The sequence below is a fragment of the Melospiza georgiana genome, chromosome 7 (genome assembly GCF_028018845.1).
Source record: "Melospiza georgiana isolate bMelGeo1 chromosome 7, bMelGeo1.pri, whole genome shotgun sequence".
Lineage (NCBI taxonomy): Eukaryota > Metazoa > Chordata > Aves > Passeriformes > Passerellidae > Melospiza > Melospiza georgiana.
The window spans coordinates 38,849,035-38,864,027 of NC_080436.1; the positions used below are offsets into that span (position 1 = coordinate 38,849,035).

At 45.8% G+C, this 14,993-nt stretch overlaps 1 protein-coding gene across 1 annotated transcript in view; it reads left to right on the plus strand.

The window, feature by feature from the left end:
- MBD5 (methyl-CpG binding domain protein 5) overlaps positions 1-14,993 on the plus strand; it is a 128,423-nt gene that overhangs the window by 87,126 nt on the left and 26,304 nt on the right. The window contains exons 5-8 of the mRNA XM_058027718.1: positions 2,320-3,005; positions 7,772-7,874; positions 8,254-8,434; positions 10,599-12,686. Of these exons, the coding sequence (XP_057883701.1) occupies positions 2,893-3,005; positions 7,772-7,874; positions 8,254-8,434; positions 10,599-12,686 (2,485 nt within the window). The 5' untranslated portion in view covers positions 2,320-2,892. The remainder of the gene's footprint in view (positions 1-2,319; positions 3,006-7,771; positions 7,875-8,253; positions 8,435-10,598; positions 12,687-14,993) is intronic.

Here is a 14,993-nt window from a genome sequence, read left to right on the forward strand (position 1 = left end):
TTTATATACAGGTGTAAGTTGTTTTTCACCCAGGAATAAACAGAAACAGTTTCTACAGGTGTAAGTTGATTTTAACCCAGCAATAAGCAAAAATAGTTAACACATGGATAAGTTGATTTTAACCCAGCAATAAGCACAACTAGTTTATATACAGGTGTAAGTTGGTTTTCACCCAGCAATAATCAAAACCAGTTGATATACTGGTGTAAGTTGATTTTCATCTAGGAATAAGCAACACTAGGTTATATACAGGTGTAAGTTACTCTCACCCAGCAATAAACAAAACCACTTTATACAGGTGTAAGTTGTTTTTTAATCAGGAATAAGCAAAACCAGAATATAAAGGTGTAAGTTGTTTTTGACCCAGGAATAAACAAAACCAGTTTATATACAGGTGTAAGTTGTTTTTCACCTGGCAATAATCAAAACCCCTTCATACAGGTGTAAGTTGTTTTTCACCCAAAAATAAGCAAAAACAGTTTATAAAGATGTAAGTTGTTTATGACCCAGGAATAGGCAAAAGCAGTTTGTGTACAGGTGTAAGTTGTTTTTCACCCAGCAATAATCAAAACCAGTTTATATACAGGTGTAAGTTGTTTTTCACCCAGCAATAATCAAAACCAGTTTATATACAGGTGTAAGTTGTTTTTCACCCAGCAATAATCAAAACCAGTTTATGTACAGGTGTAAGTTGTTTTTCACCCAGCAATAATCAAATCCAGTTTATGTACAGGTGTAAGTTGTTTTTCACCCAGCAATAATCAAAGCCACTTTATACAGGTGTAAGTTGTTTTCACCCAGCAATAATCAAAGCCACTTTATACAGGTGTAAGTTGTTTTCACCCAGCAATAATCAAAGCCACTTTATACAGGTGTAAGTTGTTTTCACCCAGCAATAGATTGTTGTGTTAAGGACCTGCTCACACCAGGATTGCTTTCACCTGGGAACCTGCTGAGTGCCAGCTTGCCCTGGAAGCAATGACAGGCCAGCTCCTGATATAACAGAGCAGGTTTGATTTTATAAAGTTTTTCTTTATGGTTTTTCAACCTTCCTGCACCATCCAAGATTCCAGCCTTTGGCCAATTTAGATTCCAGCCCTTGAGTGAAGGGGGTCTGGCCAACCAGCTCCTTTTATCCACAGCCTGCTTGGAAATACCCTGGTGAGGTTTTTTTTTATTTTTGGAGCATTTGGAACTTTACATTTCTAAGCAGCACTTCTAAAGGGAATGTTCTGCATGAGGGTACTTAAGGGAATATTTTCCAGGACTATATTTATGCCTCTGTAGTCTTCCTTTAGTGGTCTTGAAGGAAGGAGCTGTTATTACTGTTAAATATAGATGTAATGTGGTGTTATTGCAGAAATGTCTTTATGTTCCATTTCTGGCTTTAAAAAAAACCCCTTTTCTTATTAAAATCAGTCAGGTCTATAACATTTATTATGTTTTAACATGTTGGCATAATGTTAGTGTTGGGAATAAGGCAGGATTGACACCTGATTCCAAATAAACTCTCCTAATGAGGTTGCTACAGCAGTCATGCATGCCATCCTATATTTGGATTTAGGATTGTTGCCTTTCCTGTATTTGGATTTAGGATTGTTGCCTTTTTCTGGTGTATTTACTATTTAAATCCCATATTCCACATTTGTCTCACCTTAATAAAATGTCCAGTCTCAAGTGTTAAGTCTCACCTGGTCAGCTTGAAAAAACTATTTTGGGGGGAATGACTCAGCTTCTGTCATGAGAGGAAATCTCTGAGGGGAATTATTCCTGAGGATATTCAGATTGTTTCAAAGGTATTCAGAGATCAGTCACTGCTGCTGGCTTTTCCCTTTTTATTACCCAATTTTTTGGTGGGATGAATATTTTAATTCAGTCGAAATGCAGGAGGTTTGCATTTTTATGGATATTACCAAAGCCTGGAAGCAGCTTCCCTCATATGAAATTCATTCAGTTTTCTAAACAATTTTTAAAGGGCATTAATTTAGTCATCTGTGATGGTTGTGAACAGAAGCATATGTGAAAATATTCAGTGAAAAGATGCATCCCTTAATTCACCCAAACTCCACATCAACTATTTAACAGCACTTGCACTCTTGTAGCTTTTAAGATGTAGCTCAATTACATCCACGTATAAATAGAAAATGCTGGCAGGATTCTGTTTGCTCTGAGCCTTGTTTTGATGGTTCCATTGACATTTAAAACTTTGATTTGGAGCTCTGGAAATGGCTGCAGCTGTAAACATCTCCCTGAGTTGCTGCACTGGGCTGCAAGGCTGGAGAGGAGAGCTCACGTGTCTCCCACATCTTTGTCTTTCAGGCTGTTTGATTGGAGCCAAGGAGTCAGCCAAGAACCTCAAGAAGACAACTTGGATCATGACCAGAAGATAAAAAAGAAAACAAAAAGAATGTGGCATATAAAGGGTGTAATACCTGGAGGTATTGGATCTGACTCATATTTATAAAAATGAGACGAGCTTTCACAAAACACAAGTTATCTTAGACAGTCATCAAGCTTGGAGCCATCATGCTGTTGAACTAGAAATTCTCCTTTTCCCCATTCTCCTTTCTGACAGGTAACAAAGGATTGGTGAATTATGATTTTCCCAAGTTGGAAGCACTAATTTTTATCTATATAGTTCATCCTTATGAATATATAAGGAGTTAAACATTGCATATTTAATGTGGATTATAATGGGAAAGTGACTCATTAACCAAAATGGCCACTTTTAAGGACTTGGTTTCAAACTGAGCTGGAGCCTCCCGATGCACTTTGTAGGATTTGGGGGAAGCTGTGCTGCAGGGCCTGCTTTGGGAGGCCAGGATGACATGTAGTAAAAGGATATCACCTTCCTGTTGATATCTCTGAAGACTCATAACCAGAAACAGGAAAATGAATGGTGGGAAGGAGTGTGACGGAGGGGACACGGATGGAGGGCCACCAGCAGTGCAAGTTCCCGTTGGTTGGCAGCGGAGGGTGGACCAAAGTGGAGTTCTCTACATCAGGTAAGGCCACCCCAGGGGCCGGGCTGGGCTTTGGTGCAGGTTGGCCAGGACGTGCAGGGAGTTCTGTCTCAGCTCCTTCCTTCTGCTCTGAAACGTCCAGGAGTTGTTCCTCAAGCACAAGATGGTCTGGGAAGGTGAAGGAGGGGAGATGTAGGTGGGGTTTTGGGAAGGAATTCCTGCCTGGGAGGGTGGGGAGGGGCTGGGATGGGACTCCCAGAGAAGGGGCTGTCCCTGGATCCCTGGAAGCGTCCCAGGCCAGGCTGGACAGGGCTTAGAGCAGCCTGGGACAGTGGAGATGTTCCTGGGCTGGGGTTGGAACTGGATGAGCTTTAGATCCCTCCCAACCCAATCCATTCCATGATTTTGTGATTCTTTTCCAAGTATATTTGGGCTGGGATGGGATTCCCAGAGCAGCTGTGGCTGTCCCTGGATCCCTGGAAATGTCCCAGGCCAGGTTGGACACTGGGGCTTGGAGCAGCCTGGGACAGTGGGAGATGTCCCTGGGCAGGGATTGGAACTGGATGAGCTTTAGTTCCCTTTAACCCAAACCATTCCATGATTTTATGATTATTTTCCAAGTATATTTGGGCTGGGCTGGGATTCCCAGAGCAGCTGTGGCTGTCCCTGGATCCCTGGCAGTGTCCCAGGCCAGGTTGGACACTGGGGCTTGGAGCAGCCTGGGACGGTGGGAGATGTTGTTGGAACTGGATGAGCTTTAGATCCCTCCCAACCCAAACCATTCCATGATTTTGTGATTCTTTTCCAAGTAAATTTAACTCATGTGACCATCAATAGCTCCAAACCCATTTTTATGCCCATGAAGGTTCTGTGTTCACTATCACTGACATTCTCCAGCTTTTATGGATCCCTCACATTTCTCACATGGGAAAAAACCCAAGAACATAAACCTACATCCAAACTTTTAGTTACTTTACTTGTTTATTTTCTTAGTTTATTGGATTTTTTTTTTTTTGCTTTGCCCTGGAATGGTCACAAAGAAATGCATTGAAATTGCTATGAAATAAATGTGTTCAGACAAAGAGAACCTAAATTAAATGTTATTGGAAAAAAGATCAAAGTTAGCTTTATAAAATGTGGGGGCATTGGGTTTGCATCACACAAATTTGTGATTATCACTCAGTTATTTGTTTAAATTTCTTCCACTGTTCTGTGATTAAAATAACCACTTCTCCCAACATTTTGTGTATTACCAAAACAAAAGCCTTTAATGAGCCAGAGCACACTCCAGTTTTACCCTGAGCTACCATGAAGGCTCAGATGCACTGCAGGATTTCTTGGTTGTGTTTTCCTTGAGCAGAATGAACCCCAGCCCATGCAGAGAAACCAGCCTGCCCTTGTATTTCTCATTGCAGCTCCCATTCCCTGGGCCTCTGCCTCACTTGCAGGTCAATGGGAAAGGAAAAGTTGTGGATTAGGGGTTTTTTCCCCAATAATCTCTGTATCCAGACATCAGGAAAATAATACTTTGATATTTTTGTGTACCTGATGACCCCACTCAGCTTTTAAACTTAATTTCCCCCAGCCCTAACAAGTTTTACACAACAGCTTTGGAGAAGCTCATGTTATTCCTACCCTCTTCCCAAGTTTTCCAATGGATTTTTTTTGTTCTTTGAATTCCATGGTTTTGTGACAGTTTCTTACAATTTTCTGAAAAGTGAGTTTTCTGATAGTTTTTGTACCTGGTGACCCCACTCAGCTTTTGAACTTGATTTTCCACAACCCTAAAAAGTTTTACACAACAGCTTTGGAGAAGTAAATGTTATTCCTGCCATTTTCCAGTGTATTTTTTTAGTCTTTGAATTCCATGATTCTATGGAATTTATTTTATAATATTATTTTATAATTTTTTTTCTTACAATTTTCTGAATAGTGAGTTTTCTGGTAGTTTATTTACCTGGTGACCCCACTCAGCTTTTGAGCTTGATTTTCCACAACCCTAAAAAGTTCTACACAACAGCATTAATGAAGCTCTTTACTGCCCTCTTCCCAAGTTTTTCAGTGTATTTTTTTATTCTTTGGTGATTTTTCTGGTACTTTTATTTACATGGTGACCCCACTCAGCTTTTGAATTTCATTTTCTGCAACCCTAAAAAGTTTTACTCAACAGCTTTGGGGAAGCTCATGTTATTCTTGCCCTCTTCCCAAGTTTTCCAATGTATTTTTTTATTCCTAGGTGAATTTTCTGGTACTTTTATTTACCTGATTATTTTTCCAATGTATTTTTTTATTCCTTGGTGAATTTTCTGGAGCTTTTATGTACCTGATGATCCCACTCAGGTTTTAAACTTCATTTCCACAGCCCTAACAAGTTTTACACAACAGCTTTGGGGAAGCTCATGTTATTCCTACCCTCCTCCCAAGTTTTCCAATGAATTTTTTAATTCCTTGGTGAATTTTCTGATACTTTTATTTACCTGATTATCACACTCAGCTTTTGAACTTCATTTTCCACAGCCCTAACAAGTTTTACGCAACAGCATTACTGAAGCTCTTTACTGCCCTCTTCCCAAGTTTTCCAATGCATTTTTCTATTCCTTGGTGAATTTTCTGGTCACTTTCTCAGAGTTTCTGATGAATAAAAGTGTTTTGCACTCCTGTGTGTGCCCGGCCCAGAGCAGGAGGTGTTGCTTGGGAAGGTGGGAGTGCAATAATCCAATCTCTGCCTGCCATGGAGCATCCCCAGGGCTCTGAGGGCAGCTGAATCCCCCAGGATTGACTTTCCACAAGCTCCTCTCTGCCCTGCCAGCGTGCACAGCCTTCCTGGAGGCAAGGAAAGGTCAAACAATATTGACTCCACAGCTATCCCAGGGAAAAATTAGTGGATATATTAAGATCTGACATGATTCAAGTGGAATAGATGATCCCAGCTGAATAAAGACTCTGTGTTTGTGCCTCCTTGGAAAGCACAGATGCTTTCCTGTCAGCTGTCAGCAGTTGCTTTGGATTAAATCAAGATTAAATCCATTCATTAACTGGTTTTCATTACCTGCTAGAAGCACTGAGTTGACTCTCAGGGTTTTTCTTAGCAAAACAGAGCTGCTAAGTGGGGCCTAAATCATCCCTGCAAGTGTCCAGGGCCAGGCTGATGGGGAGCCTGGGATGGTGGGAGGTGATTCCAGGGCTGGAATCAGCTGAGCTTCAGCTCCTTCCCAAGCCAAAGAGTCTGCAATTCCATGATTTTGTGGCAATTTCCTACAAAAGAAGCTTTGGGTTATCCTTTGTGTTACAGAAGTGTCAATAACTCTGTGTGCACACAAGAGACTTTGCAGCTGAGCAAAGCTGAGCCCAGGATCAAGGTAGAAATGGGAAAAAAAAATGGCCCTTTTTAAAATTTATTTGTGTTTTGTGGATAAATAGCCCTGCCTGTGTGTGCAGTAGGAATGCTGGATCCCAGAGATTCAGTGCTTGACCTTCCTTCCCACTCCCTGGTTGGCAGCACACTCCTGTTCACTGCAGCATCTCCTGGAGCGTGTGTGCCCAGGCAAACAGCACACCAGGGTTATTTAAAATCACTTTTTTCCAAAAATACCCCAGGAAAAGGAGCCTTTTTTAGCCAAGGCAAATAAAACAGCATCCTCAGTGCAGAGCATATTCCCAGAAATGCCTTTCAACAGGAGGTTTTAAGGATCACAGGAAGTGTCTGGAGGGATTTTGGGTGTGGATGGGATGGTGCAGAGCAAATGTCAGGGTGGGATTCTCCCTTGGGAAGCTGTTCCATCCTCCAGGGTGGAGTTTGGGCTCAGCATGGTCAGGACAGGTGGGAGCATCCAAAAGGATCAGCCAGGATCCTGCTGTAATGAAAATAAATCAAAGCAAAGAGCAGTTTCCCCCTGCTCCCCAAGGATTTCAGGCAGGGAGGGTTTGACTCCTGACCAGTCACCAGACCTGGACCTTTATTTTTAGATTGCTCTTTCATCTTCCTCACCCTCCAAGCTGTCACTGCTACACAGATTCAACCTGAGCACTTCTCCCAAAAATAACTATTTCAGGGCATGCCTGGCAAAGAAATGACTTATTTAAACTGTCAGCAGGACTTGAAATGTCACTTGCAGATGTTGCTTTAGATGTGACTCGTGCAGGATGAGGTGTTTATGGCTTGGATTCTAAGCACCAGAGTTCCTCACAGCTTGGAATTTTGAGTCAGGAGTGTTTTTGTGATCCAAACTATTCCACTTGAGCTGTTTTTTGTTTGAATTAGGGCTATTTACAGCTGCCATTAATAACCAGTGTTTTATTCAGGATAAACAGTTCAGCTGGCCCAGCAGTAAAGAGCAATCTGCAAGTTACAGGCTGGGGACACGAGAAGGTTTTTTTTATATTATGAATTAGTGATTTTGCCATAACAGAGTTCCCAGTGCCCTATTTTGGGAAGTGGAGATAATGATTTTCTGGTGGGAGTTGGAGAAATCCAAGTGCAGTTTGTCAGGAGCTGGCTGGCCTGGCTCCTTGGTGTAATATTTCTTACTTTCAGTGAGAAGGTCAAAATTTTAGCTGAATGAAACCAAACATTGTGCATCAAAGGGACCCAGCTGCAACAGTTTTGTTTCCTTTAAAATATGTTTGGGGGTTTTGTTGTTTTTTGGGGTTTTTTTTTTTGTAATTATTATCTCAATTCTTGAATAAAAGCAAAAAGTGCTAGGAGGAAAAAAAAAATATGGAAGGTGATTTTACCCGCTGTCCTTGTGAGCAGACACAAGTCCCGACCTATCCAAGAGCTTGTATTCATCATTTCTGTTCCTTTGCAGTCCCAGTGGGTCTTTATTATCCTGCTTGGAGCAGGTGAAGACTTACTTGCTGACTGATGGAACGTGCAAGTGTGGCCTAGAATGTCCTCTTGTTCTTCCCAAGGTAAAGCACAGCATCATTTTGGATCTAGGTGTAATAATATTTATCAGCTGCCCATGCTAGTGACTCAAACTCTGTTCAGATCATCTCTAAAATAAGTGGTGTCCACTCAAAGTTATCTTTAAAATATAAAATTCAGCTCCTCTCTGCCTTAGCCCCTCTTGCAGAGGATCTGACTCAGTTATTATAAATATATTCATTTTTTATTTGTTGTTTCCAAACGTCCTGTCGGGGAATCCCTTGGGCAGTATAGGAGCAGTAAGGAACAGAGGAGAATTCCTCTATACTCCATATAAAATTCTTAAATTATGTGAATTTATGTGAATTTGGTGACTTTGCTGCCTGTAGTCATTCTTTTAAACACTGGAATTTTCACTGCCAGGTCTTTAATTTTGATCCTGGAGCTGCTGTGAAGCAGAGAACTGCTGAAGATGTTAAAGCGGACGAAGATGTCACCAAACTATGCATTCACAAAAGGAAAATTATTGCTGTGGCTACACTTCACAAAAGCATGGAAGCACCACATCCTTCACTGGTTCTAACTAGTCCTGGTGGTGGAACAAGTGAGTAAAATGAAATCATGCAGAATCATGGAATAATCTGATTTGTATTCACATAATTACTGTGCAAAACCACCCCCAAAGTCTGACCACAAGTGCAATAATAAGCAGATTGAAGGAATAAATAAAGGGAGTAGGCAGAGATGGAGGGAGATAGAAAATGAGTCTAAAAGCAGGTCAGCCCAGACTAAGAGCATGATTTTCTTGGAAAAGATATCAGATTGTTCTAGACAAAGAAAATACATTAGCTCTCATCTTTTGGAACTGTAGTAATATGTCTGATATTCTGTCACATGGGAAATTAGAGGAGCAGAATAAAGTGATTATGAAGGGATTAGGATGTGGCTAAGGACTTGGCTAAATGGGAAATTGTATTGTAAAGGAGAATAGACAGCAAGAGGAGATCTCCACTGTCATTTCCCAAGGATTATTTTTGGCCACCAACCTGGATTAGCATTTTAATTATCCCCATCAATAAAAAAAGTGAGGAAATTTGTTGGTGGCTGAAGTTGACAGGTACTCTCCAAACAAAAGTGTAAAACCAAGGGGGTTCCCTGAGGCCTGGAATGAAAGCAAAGTTAGCACTGAAACAGCTCCAAACCCAGAAATTCACCCAAAATTGGGGACTTTGTCAGGATCACAGGAACAGGTTCTGAAGAGAATGACAAATCCCAGTGGGCAGCACAAAGGAGGGAAGGGGCTGAGTTTATAATTTTGTACTCTGGGGTTGCAGCTCCTGGGAAAAGGCCTGAGCTCCCTGCACCCCTCATTGCTGTGAGAGCACCTGGCCAGCTGCTTTTCCCACTTCCAAGGGGAAAAATGCAAGAAAACCAAGAAATAATAAATTTTAGAGAAGTGCCAGTGCTAACAGATCCATGCTGTTCATAGTACTGATGTGCCCCTGCCTTTTCACATTGAAATTTAGGATTTAAAACTTTTCTTGAAAATTTTTTCAGTGTAATTTTGGTTTTAAGTGTCAGTGGAATTTCCCAAGTTTCTATACATTTCCCTGCTTAATTTTTTCAATGAGTAGTACTTAAATTAAATTCCTCTTTTCAAAAAATCAGCAAAATGGAGGTAATTTATATATTTCTGTGCTCTTACTTTCTCTGTCAATCAGATTTTTGTGCATAAGCAAAGAAGAAAATTCCCCAATAAAACTCCCTGTAAGCAAAACTTTTTCACATTTATAAGTGACCATTTGCTTATTTCCAGCACTCAAGGTGAGGCCTCTCATAATTATTGTATTTTGCAGTTCAGCCTTTAGTTTTATCCCCTAAATGAGACTTTGGTTGTATTTTGGGACAGGGGAAATGTTTGTTTCTCTCACATTGGAGCAAAGAGGATGAAGGCAGAATTGTCAGTGCTGTCTGACCAGGCTGAAGGGAAGATGAGTAGAGGAATTCCAAGGCACCTCTGAGTTCATTTGAACACAGAATTTTAAACTCCCAATTCCAGTCGAATTTTGCACATCCAGAGGCTGCCTGCCAAGCAGTGCAAGCTGAATTGCAAATTCCCAGAGCTGCAAAACTGGCAGAAAGTCCCCCAGACTTGGAGCTGCTTGTGCTTCTAGTCTGGAAGTAAAACATTGGGAAAAAATCTCTTTAAATAAAGATGGAAAGTGGTCTTGTGTTTGTTGGAAGGTGTAGCCTCAAAAGTGGGATTTACAGGGAATTTTTCCATCATGTACAAATATCCCCAAGGCTTCTATCCTGAAAAGAAGCAGAAACATTCAGGATGCCTCATCAGGGGCAGCATTTGGGACAGGACCTTTTCTGTGGGAATTGAGTCTCAACCCTGGACAGGCTTTGTTCCTCCTGTCCTCAATAGATGGTGCCAGAGGCTCCTTTTCCCTGCCACAGCCATCCCTCTCCTCCTGCCAGAGGGGGGATGCTGGAGATGCAGGAGGCTTGCTTGGAAAAGGCAAAAGGCAAGGAAAAAGGTTCCAAATGGTCCATGTTTCTGTGGGATATGGAATTACAGCTGTGGAGTTGGGGACAGGCACCGCTCCACCTTGGAGATTGAGGGTTTATTTCTGCTGAAGCAAAAGTTTAGCCAAAGGCTCCCTGAGCTTTTTGGGAATGTTTTCACCCTCAGCAGCTTTGCCCTGAAACGTGGCACACTGGATTTGCAACCAGTAGTAACTGTTGTGTGTTTCCCACGCCAGGTGCAACGCCAGTAGTTCCCACCCGAGCAGCAACTCCAAGGTCGATGAGGAATAAATCGCATGAAGGAATTACAAATTCTGTGATGCCGGAATGTAAGACTCCTTTCAAGTTGATGATGGGGGCATCTAATGCCATGGGTAGGCTTTATGTGCAAGAAATGGCTGGAAGCCAGCAAGCAGAGCTCCATCCTGCCTATCCCAGGCAGAGATTGGGGAGCAATGAACTGGGGCAGAAGTCTCCGTACCGCGGCAGCCACGGGGGGATGCCCAGCCCGGCGTCCTCGGGGTCGCAGATCTACGGGGACGGCTCCATCTCGCCCAGGACCGACCCTCTCGGGAGCCCCGACGTCTTCACAAGGAACAATCCCAGTTTTCACGGAGCGCCCAACTCCAGTCCCATCCACATGACCAGGACGCCGCTGTCCCCGCCGTCCGTCATGCTCCACGGCTCTCCCATACAGTCATCCTGTGCAATGGCTGGAAGGACTAATATACCTCTTTCCCCCACCCTGACCACCAAGAGCCCAGTCATGAAAAAACCCCTGTGTAACTTTTCGGCCGGTATGGAAATACCACGAGCAATGTTCCACCATAAACCCCCCCAAGGCCCACCCCCGCCTCCTCCACCGCCTTCTTGTGCTCTTCAGAAAAAGCCATTAACATCCGAGAAGGATCCGCTTGGCATTCTGGACCCCATTCCCAGCAAGCCGCCGAACCAGAACCCCGTGATCATGAACCCCACCACGTTCCACTCGAGTGTCCACTCTCAGGTACCCGTGATGAATGTAAGCATGCCCCCCGCCGTGGTGCCCCTGCCCAGCAACCTGCCCCTGCCCACCGTCAAACCCGCCCACATCAACCATGGCGCTCACGTCCAAAGGGTTCAGCACTCGGCGTCGACGTCGCTGTCCCCCTCGCCGGTGACGTCCCCCGTTCACGCCATGGCGCCCGGCATGGCGAGGATCGAGGCTTCTCCCCAAAGATCGCGTTCTTCTTCCACCTCGTCCGATCACGGAAACTTCCTGCTGCCTCCCGTGGGGTCGTCCTGTAGCGGTATCAAAGTCCCTCCCAGGTCCCCGAGGTCAACCATAGGGTCGCCGAGGCCATCCATGCCATCCAGCCCTTCCACCAAGCACGACGGACTCAGTCAGTACAAGGACATCCCCAACCCGTTAATTGCTGGAATGAGTAACGTGTTAAATCCTCCCAACAATGCCGTTTTTCCCGCTGCGTCGGCCGGAAGCGGTTCCTTGAAGAGTCAGCCTGGTTTGCTGGGAATGCCTTTAAATCAGATCTTGAACCAGCACAACGCTGCCTCTTTTCCAGCAAGCAGTTTACTCTCAGCAGCAGCCAAAGCACAGCTAGCAAATCAAAATAAACTTGCTGGTAACAACAATAACAGCAGTAGCAATTCTGGACCTGTTGCCAGCGGCGGCAGCACCGAAGGACACAGCACTTTAAATCCCATGTTCCCTCCTGCTGCCAACGTGCTCCTCCCCACCACGGAAGGGCAGAGCGGCCGGGCAGCACTGAGAGATAAATTGATGTCTCAGCAAAAGGATCCTCTGAGGAAAAGGAAGCAGCCCACCACCACGGTGCTGAGCTTGCTGAGGCAGTCTCAGCTGGACAGCTCTGGCCTTCCCAAAGCCGGCTCCGATTTGATCAGAAAGCCAAGTCAAAGCTCCTTCCCCATCAGCTCCATGTCGCAGCTCCTGCAGTCCATGAGTTGTCAGAGCTCCCACGGGAGCAGCAATAGTTCCTCGGGCTGCGGGGGCTCCGGCGGCGCCCTGCCCTGCCCCGGTGCCCAGCTGCACCTGGCGGAGCCCGCGCTGCCCCCGGGGCTGCCCTGCCCCAACCCCAACCCCAGCCCCAGCTTCGGGCCCGGCGCCGGGGCTGCCCCCTCCAACCACCTGGCGGGGCTCCTCAACCAGATGCAGGCCGGGAGCTGCGGGATGCTCCCCCAGGCGGGAATGGCCTTGGGGAACGCCCTGCACCCCAGCCCGGCCCAGGCCAGGCTCCAGGCACCCTCCACGCCAGGCATCCCCAACAGCGTCGGGAGCAGCTGCAATCAGAGCAGCCCTGAAGCAGGTACGTGGCTGTGCCAGGGGATTGTCACGGGTTTCCGTCCTTGGGAATCTCTGGTGCCTGGTTTTGGATGTTTGTCTGGGTTTGGAAAGGCAGGTGTCTGCTAAGGAAGGCAGAGCCTGCCCTGAAATGGGAAATGTAAACCATCTCCCTCTGAGCTATTATAATAATTGAGATTAAAAGGTTCTCAGGCAAAGATATGGGAATAGGAGTAACAGTTCTTTACTAGGAAAATTAAAAATACAAATACAATAGTACAGAAAAGAAAACAAACCACTGAGAGAGTCAGAGCATGCCCTGTCCCCCTGTGTGCCAGGGTGGTGTCCCAGCCCCACCCCATGGGGGCTCAGCCCTCCTGCAGTGCCAGCTGTGGCTCTGCTGCAGCAGGGATCCTGCACAAGGGGGGAGTTTTCCTCTGCAGCTCCAGGGCTGCTGCAGATGGGCCTGGGCTCCTCTGGGAATGCAGGGAGCACAAAGCTGCTCCTCTGGCAATGCAGGGAGCACAAAGCTGCTCCTCTGGGAGTGCAGGGAGCACAAAGCTGCTCCTCTGGGAGTGCAGGGGGCACAAAGCTGCTCCTCTGGCAATGCAGGGCAGCACAAAGCTGCTCCTCTGGCAATGCAGGCAGCACAAAGCTGCTCCTCTGGGAATGCAGGGAGCACAAAGCTGCTCCTCTGGCAATGCAGGGGGCACAAAGCTGCTCCTGTGGGAGTGCAGGGGGCACAAAGCTGCTCCTCTGGGAATGCAGGGGGCACAAAGCTGCTCCTCTGGGAGTGCAGGACAGCACAAAGCTGCTCCTCTGGCAATGCAGGGCAGCACAAAGCTGCTCCTCTGGCAATGCAGGGCAGCACAAAGCTGCTCCTCTGGGAGTGCAGGGAGCACAAAGCTGCTCCTCTGGCCATGCAGGGAGCACAAAGCTGCTCCTCTGGGAATGCAGGGAGCACAAAGCTGCTCCTCTGGGAGTGCAGGGAGCACAAAGCTGCTCCTCTGGCCATGCAGGGCAGCACAAAGCTGCTCCTCTGGGAGTGCAGGGCAGCACAAAGCTGCTCCTCTGGGAGTGCAGGGCAGCACAAAGCTGCTCCTCTGGCAATGCAGGGCAGCACAAAGCTGCTCCTCTGGCAATGCAGGCAGCACAAAGCTGCTCCTCTGGGAGTGCAGGGGGCACAAAGCTGCTCCTCTGGGAGTGCAGGGAGCACAAAGCTGCTCCTCTGGGAGTGCAGGGGGCACAAAGCTGCTCCTCTGGGAGTGCAGGGAGCACAAAGCTGCTCCTCTGGGAGTGCAGGGGGCACAAAGCTGCTCCTCTGGGAGTGCAGGGAGCACAAAGCTGCTCCTCTGGGAGTGCATGGGGCACAAAGCTGCTCCTCTGGCAATGCAGGCAGCACAAAGCTGCTCCTCTGGCAATGCAGGGCAGCACAAAGCTGCTCCTCTGGCAATGCAGGGCAGCACAAAGCTGCTCCTCTGGGAGTGCAGGGGGCAGAGGCTGCTGTGCTGTCCCAAACCTCAGATTGTACCCAGGCAGGAATGCTTGGCTCCTCCCCTGGGCACAGCATCTCCCATTGGGATGATGGAATTGGATCAGCCATGCAGGGACACTCACCGGTCATGGACAGAAGATAATTAATAATTAATGGCCCATGAACAGAATATAATTGATAATGAATGGCCCATGAACAGCAGAGATCTCCTGAGGGAGGATTGGTTGTAGAAGAGATAAAGAAAAACTGCCCCATGAACACCAATGGTAAACTAAATTATGTCTCCCTTTTTCTGGACAAAACCATTCTGGCTTGCTTCCTTGCTTCTGCTAACTTCCACACACTCTCCATGAATGAAATCCATTCACTTCTGGACATTCCCACACCTCTTTTTGTCACTTCTTCAAAGAAATTGGAGGTTTTTTGCAGCCTGGCAGTGCATGCCCAGGTGATCCATGAGCTCTTTCCTGCTGGAATTAAAGAGGTGGTGTCAGAGATTGGAGCAGATCCTGGGAGCACCAAAACGCACAAAATCACCCTTTTCAGGGCCAGCAGGAGGGAATGCCAAGCCTGTGTTTGCTTTTATTGAGGTAATTTTACTAAGGTGGTAATTAAATGCTTGAATAAACTGTTGGAGGAGTGTAGGGAGAAATTTCCTGGTTTGTTCATCAGGGAAGATTTGGAGAGGAAATGGGTTTTTTGCTGTTATCATCTCTGGGGGGTTTGGAGAGAAGAAGGAATCCGCTCAAAAATATGAATTTTATTGAATGTTACTGGTTGAACAAAGTATTAAAAGATGGTAGTGGTGTAAATTTCTGAAGTGGAATGAAAACCCAG